This window comes from Leucoraja erinacea, chromosome 29, assembly GCF_028641065.1.
Source record: "Leucoraja erinacea ecotype New England chromosome 29, Leri_hhj_1, whole genome shotgun sequence".
Taxonomy (NCBI): domain Eukaryota; kingdom Metazoa; phylum Chordata; class Chondrichthyes; order Rajiformes; family Rajidae; genus Leucoraja; species Leucoraja erinaceus.
The window spans coordinates 9,717,229-9,724,221 of NC_073405.1; the positions used below are offsets into that span (position 1 = coordinate 9,717,229).

The following is a 6,993-nucleotide window of genomic DNA, read 5'->3' on the forward strand; positions in this document are numbered from 1 at the left end:
GCTGACTCCATGGATAATCCAGTGGGGGTGTTTGGCAACAGATTCCTCTGGTATTTTTGTCTTTTGATAGGTTTAAGCTGAAATCAGAACTTGGTTGCATTTTCAAGTAGAGCTATGGTATTTATCAGCAAGTTCTGGACCACTGTAAATTATGATGTCATCCACTTTGGACATAAGATTCATACTTAAGCTAATGGCAAACTGATCTTCGTCTCTAGCAGATTGACTATTGGAATTTGTATTCGGTTCGGAATAGTGCATATTGGAGGACATTTGAGACTTGGAGACAAATATAGCAATCTCCAGAATGGCACTATGGTTCAAAAGATTTCAGACATGATTGGAAAAAATCTATGAAATGAGGCAGACATGAGTTGCATTTCCTTTTAGCTCAAATTGTTGAAGGTGATTTAACCAAGGTATTTGTATTGACAAGTATTTAGTAGAGTGTCTGTGCAAAATCTGTCCTTTGGATGACTTCTGATTAATAGAGTATATTGCAACTAGGGCTGGACCATTTAAGAATTAAAACCAGGAAGCTCCTTTCTTCTATAATGCAAATCCTCAAAGGCTCCTTTCCATTGCCTCTTCCCACCCCGATCTATTCACTCTCACAACCACCACCCTCAGTAAACAATGTGAAATTATTTTTTCAAGGTTTGAGATTACCATATTGTATTTGGCAGATTTATCGATATGAGGTGCGGTCAGAGCAAATCCGTGTGACCTAACTGGCTGGCGTACGCTTGCCGCTAACTAACCTACATGTATTTCAGTTTAGTGTTAGTATTCATATTGCAAATATTTTAGGCACTCCTGTGTATTTGAGCTGCACCCAGTTAAGATTTAAACCATTATTAAGGGACTTCTGCACATCCATATTTTAAGTCCATACCTTATTTGTCAAAGGAGTATCTGCATTTAATAAGTGAGTTCGGTATTCCGACTGCGCATGCCCAAGTCATAGGTCGCTCGCTATAAACATTCTCGGCAACTGTGGTGTGCAGGCCTGCGTTTCATCCATGGTCGGGTCTCTGGCGTTGCGGGTGCTGTTGAGTTGTTGCTGGGCCGTCCCCATCCCTGTCCGCTGGCTCGGCTCTGGCCGGGGGGGGAGGGGGGGGGCATTCCCTGGCGGGCCGGTGACTGTCGGCTGTGCCTCTCGCCTTTTCCAGTGGCTGTTGCAAACTTGCATTCTCTCAATGGGAAAGATGCCACGGCCCCTTGCCCCCTCCAGTCTTTCACACTAGGGTACAACAGCCCCCACAAAGCCAGAGGGGAGGGTGACACCCTATGGGAGACGACACCCAATCACAGCTTGGGAGAGGCAATACCCTGATTCATTTCTCTTCTCCACCTCCACCCCCCTTCCCTCAGCCCAACACCGAGATCCTGCTGAAGATGGGCAGCTGCCAGCCCTGTTCGAAGACTGGCGACTCGGAGCCGCTGCTGCTGGAGTCAACCTGGTCGGAGAGAGAGTCTGCAGATGGGCTCCTGCCGGTCATGGGCAGGCCGGGCGCCCACTGGAGCTGCTGGTGCTGGTGGTGCTGGCAGCAGCAGCAACCTCCCACTCGCTTGCCCAAGCCCAGATTCCGGGCCAGCACCAACTCCAGGTCGGGGCTGAAGGCCACCCGCAGCGCGGCCCAGTCGAGCGCCGGGCCGGACGAGGCTGAGCCCAGGCTGGGGCTCTGGCACAGATGAGGCCGGGGCCCTCGCTCCCCCCTCGGGGTTGTGGATGAAGTGGCAGCGGGTACCGTAGAGGCAGAAACCGGTGGTGTGGAAGGTGCGGCATGGCTCCGTCTTGTACTTGGGGTGGAGGCTGAGGGAGCGCAGCTTGGCCACGCCGTGGGCGAACTGGCACTTGTCGCTGTAGCGAACGATCGGGAGTGGGGTCCTCTGGAGTTGGAACAGGGTTGAGCTGGAGTTGACTTCTTCTCCACGCTGGCTGTGGGCCTGAGGCCGCTGGTGTCGTTGGTCCAGGGCTGTAGGTTGGTCCGGTGGGAGAGGCGGAGATGAGCTGGGGTTGGTGCTTCTTCTCCGCGGGGGCCGGGGACCCGGGTTCGATCCGGGCTGCGGATGAGGCCGGGTCTGTGTGCGTGCAGCTGCTGAGAATGTCTCACCTAAGCTAGAAATAAGACAAAAAAAATCAGACCCAAACTATACTCACTGTATCGACAGCGCTACGTTGATTTTTCTTTATAGAGTTGACCTTTGATAAATCCCATGATTCCTTGCGTTTTTCGGAAAACCGAACTCGCTTATTAATTGCACAGCAAATTGTTTCACTCCTTAATGATCTTGCATTTGTCATATTGTTGTATTTTTGTCTTTGTAGGACAAACATCATGACGCTGCTCATGAAATTATCGAAACCATCCGGTAAGAATTGAAGCAGTTTTATTTTTATTTTTTTTGTATTCTTTATTCCAGTTATCTCTTGTAATTTAGATGTATATTTTAATTAGGATTTGTTCTAAAATGTAATGAAACTGAAAGAATCAGGTTAAATACTTGATAAATGGAGCACGCACATTTAAAATCATACTTTCAGCCACCCCAGGCAAAGACCGCCATGATGCATATCTTTGTTCAATACCCTGGTCGATTGAATTAATTAATTAATTATGGGGATTGCATGGGAAGAACCTGCATGGCCTTGGGATGAGTGGGGTGAACCAGAGCATGCAGAGGATACATTGGGAGAACATGCAAACTCCACACAAACAGCACCTGTCAGGATTGAACCCAAGCCTCTGGCGCTATGAGGCAGCAGCTGTGTCATTCTGACAGCCACTTAGATGCCTATTAAGAAGCTGAACATATATCATATTTTATTTCAGATGGGTTTGTGAAGAAGTCCCTGACCTTAAGCTTGCTATGGAAAACTACGTGCTAGTGGACTATGACACCAAATGGTAAGGATGTCTTCTGATAATATTGAATTTAATTAACAATTAAATTAACATTTGAATGTGAATCATGCTGATGCTGAAGAGATGTATGTTATTTTAGAATATTATATCTAGTTTATGAGTACAGGTAGTTCTGCTATATCGTGTGTTTCCATAATGTTAATGGGATATAATGCGACTGATGAATTGGGGAACACTATTTGTATATGCAAGCCGAATTGTTCATGAAACTATTTCAAACGGTAACTAGAAAACCACTTGAGTTACTTTGGAGGATAGAAAATGTTGGAGAAAATGGATAGGTGGTAACATAGAAACATAGAAAATAGGTGCAGGAGGAGGCCATTCTGCCCTTCGAGCCAGCACCGTCATTCATTGTGATCATGGCTGATCGTCCCCTATTAATAACCCGTGCCTGCCTTCTCCCCATATCCCTTGACTCCACTAGGCCCTAGAGCTCTATCTAACTCCCTCTTAAATCCATCCAGTGATTTGTCCTCCACTGCCCTCTGTGGCAGGGAATTCCATAAATTCACAACTCTCTGGGTGAAAACGATTTTTCTCACCTCAGTCTTAAATGACCTCCCCTTTATTCTAAGAATAAAGTGTTTTTTTGGATTGGGACTCTTCTGCAGTCTGAAACAGAGTCCCGACCTGAAAGATCACCTATTCACTTTCTTCACAGATGCTGCCTGACCGGCCACGTTTTTTTAAAATAAATCGGCATCTGTGGTTCTTCGTGTCTAAGTTACTTTGGAAATTGATGAGCAGAAAACTGTCTTGGTTTTTAAAAAAAACTGTCACAGTGACGAAGAACTGTTTCCATAGAGGCTATCAGTTAGTTTCACCGCTTGTGGGCAGTGAAATTAACAAGCAATGACTTTGATTGATATTGGTGCAATTATACTATATTAAACAATGTAACCTACAACTTTCAATAATTTTAGCTTGCAGTAATCAAACTTAACTTCCAATATTTTAAAAAAAATTGTTCTTGCAAATTCTGCAGGAAAAAAATGTCAAGCACTTTCTAGTCCCTAACCACCTCCTCCCTATTTGACACAATTTGTTTTCAAAGGAATTTTCTATAATGTGGGATTTCTTACAACACAACAATCGTGTTGTAACAGACCGACCTATAGTGGAAATTAAGACAGTTGAACAAATTCCATATATCCATCCTAGAATATTAAAAACAAAACAAACAAAAACTGAAATGCTAACTCTATTTTCCATTGCACAGATGTGACCTGACCTGAATATTTCCAGCAATTTTTTCTTAGATTTTCTCAAAACTGCATTGTTCATTCTAAGGGATGAAAACTAGGAGCCACTTATTGGAATAGGCAGACATGAGATTCTAAAAATAGTGCATTCTTAAATACTCTTTGTGTGGTGATTAGTAAAGTTTGTGTAAGGGTTCTTTAATATGAAATTTACTTGAAAGACTTTGAGACACAGAGGATTATGGGCTATTTACATGAACTGCTGATGGATTTGGTAGAATTAAGAGATTTTCTATGTAGATGAGTCTACCTGAATTGGGATTTTTTTTGGTCGGACTATACTGAGATTAGCTTTTCTTTATGCAAGGGCATCTATGCATTTGAAAAAAATATATATATATTTATTCAGGGAACAAAGATGTTACTGGAAATGCTGGCATTTATTGTCCATACCTCATTGGTGTTGAGGTGAGGAGACGTGTCTGATTTTCTTGTCCAAAGGTTATTAGTGAACCAAGTAGGCTTTTGCAATGGTCTACTGAAGTTTCAGAATTACAGTTGTTGACGCTACATTCCAACTTAATTTAATTACTTGAACTAAAATTAAACGGGTGTCATTGTGATATTCAAACTTGTCTCGTGATTAATGATCCAGAATCCTGACTGCATAGTTAGGTGGTGTGTTATTGCAATTCATTGAACTAATTGTTTTTTTGACCCCTCTGCCAGGTTCTTACTCGCATGTTCTAATTGTTTAACACTGCATCCAAATTGTGGTATTGCAATTCTCATTCTCTGAATATTTAGTCAAGGAACACAGTACTCTGTAACCGTATCAATGTTCCGTCTGTATAACCTGCACATTTATGTTTGCCTCACATTTTCAATGCTTGGCTTTAATTTTCCTGCTTGAGATTGCTTACGTGACCATTATTTGGCTGAAGACTGGGCAATTGTGGTGGATTTTATTTCTTCAGCTGACTTGTAGATTTACAAATTCTCCAAAAACCTTTGTGGATGTAAATTGAATAAAGAAAATGTCTCTTGTTGTCCACAAGATTAAATTAAATTAGTTTGATGTTGAATGCAGTTGTTTCTTCACTGGTTACTCAAAACATTTGAAGGCTTCAATCCAAAGTATGTTTAATTTCATCTTCCGCCGGCCCTGTGATTTGCAACTGTAATTTCCTACTCTGTTGGCTTCTGATTGCTGGTAGAGATTGGGCGGGGGGGGGGGGGGGGGGGGGGTGACTGGACGGGCTCACATCCGCCAAACTGCACCTCATTTGCAGCCAGAATCAAACCCATGTCCCTGCAGCCGCAAGCGCTGCCGAACTGCCACTGGACCGTCCCCGGTTCTCCCCCCACTCAAGTCTCCCCCCCATTCGAGTGGCGACTGGAGACGTCTGGACCAATGGGACACCGGCCCCCAGGCCCACCGCCAGCGCCAACTCCAGCCCAACCCCAACCTCGCTCCAACTACAGAGGGACTCGCTCCCCAATGGGCTGCTACGGCGACAAGTGCCAGTTCACCCACGGCCTGGCTGAACTGCGTTCTGCCCCTATGGTACCCCCTGCCAGTTCATCCATCTTCTGCAGGATCCCAGTGTCAGACCGAGGGGAGGGGGATAGAGGTGGAGGGCTGCAGGCCAACCCGGCAGCAGCGAGCTGGAGCCAGTGGCTGCAAGTCCGGGGCCGCCCCACCACCCCGGACACCTCCGGACGGGACACTGGGGAGGGGACGGGGACGGCCCAGCAGCAACAAGAGCACCCCGGAAGAAACGCAAGCCTGCACATAATGCAGCACCACCGTTGCCGAGACTTTGTAGCTAGTGACCTATGACACGGGCATGCGCAGTCGGAATACCAAACTCGCTTATTGCCCCGGGCGCTCTTTTTAAACCTCCCGAACTTTACTCACCTAGGAGAAAACCTTCCTTCAGCCAATCCACTCACTCGCTAGTCTGGCTGCTGCTCCTCCGCAGCCTGATGCTCTGGTTTCCTTCCTCATTACATTGAAGAGCCCATTTGTGGGTTAATTGGCTTCTGTAATTTGTCCCTAGTGTATTAAATAAAACTTGTGTAAGAGTGATCGTTGTTCGGCGGGCTCGGTAGGCCAAAGGGCCTGTTTCCATAGATGTATCTATAAAGCTAAGAAAGCCACAAAATCCATTTGGACTTGTTTAGAAGAGCATGAATATTTTACTTACAGGCTTTGATAATTTACTTACAGGCTTTGATAATTTACTTACAGACTTTGATAAAACAAATTTCACTAGAGCGGTTTAAAAATATCTGAAAATGACTGGGATCTGACAAATACTTATTTTCATCATAGTTCGATTTTTGACTTTTATGTTGACTCTTAAAGATCCTTATTCAGAGTATTCACGGTACATGTTTTTATGTACAGTGAAACTGGAGGTCGAAGATTGCATGTCAAAGTTTAGTCATTTGTAAATACTCTCTCATATAACCAAGATGATTAATCATTTAACGTATTTACTCAATGTTCACTTTGGTTTCTCAGTTATTTACACTCTTACTCTTCTAGTTTTGAGAGTATGCAAAAGCTTTGTGATAAGTACAACCGGGCCATGGATAGCATTCAGCAGTTGGTGAGTGATTTTAATTATTTACTGTATTTAAACAATTAAACAAAAGTTACCATTAATTAAAAAATGTAAGCTGTCCAACATTCAGCCCAAAACCCATCTTCGATTTTATTGGTTTCATTGCCTTGGCCAATTTTCTTTTGTTTCCCCGCTTTTTTAGTTAATTTTCCATTCTTACAATGTGCATGTATCTCAACTTTAGCTAGATCTAGGTTCCAGATGAGTACACAAACTAGTCTGAGA

General features: G+C 44.1%; 1 protein-coding gene across 7 annotated transcripts in view; it reads left to right on the forward strand.

Moving 5' to 3' along the window:
- The window catches only part of dot1l (DOT1-like histone H3K79 methyltransferase), an 80,210-nt gene that overhangs the window by 21,319 nt on the left and 51,898 nt on the right, over positions 1 to 6,993 (forward strand). For 6 of the 7 annotated variants that reach the window (XM_055658551.1, XM_055658553.1, XM_055658554.1 and 3 more), the window contains exons 2-4: positions 2,333 to 2,376; positions 2,838 to 2,912; positions 6,666 to 6,753. In XM_055658551.1, coding sequence (XP_055514526.1) covers positions 2,333 to 2,376; positions 2,838 to 2,912; positions 6,666 to 6,753 — 207 coding nt within the window. The remainder of the gene's footprint in view (positions 1 to 2,332; positions 2,377 to 2,837; positions 2,913 to 6,665; positions 6,754 to 6,993) is intronic. The other variant, XM_055658552.1, reaches the window with a different exon arrangement.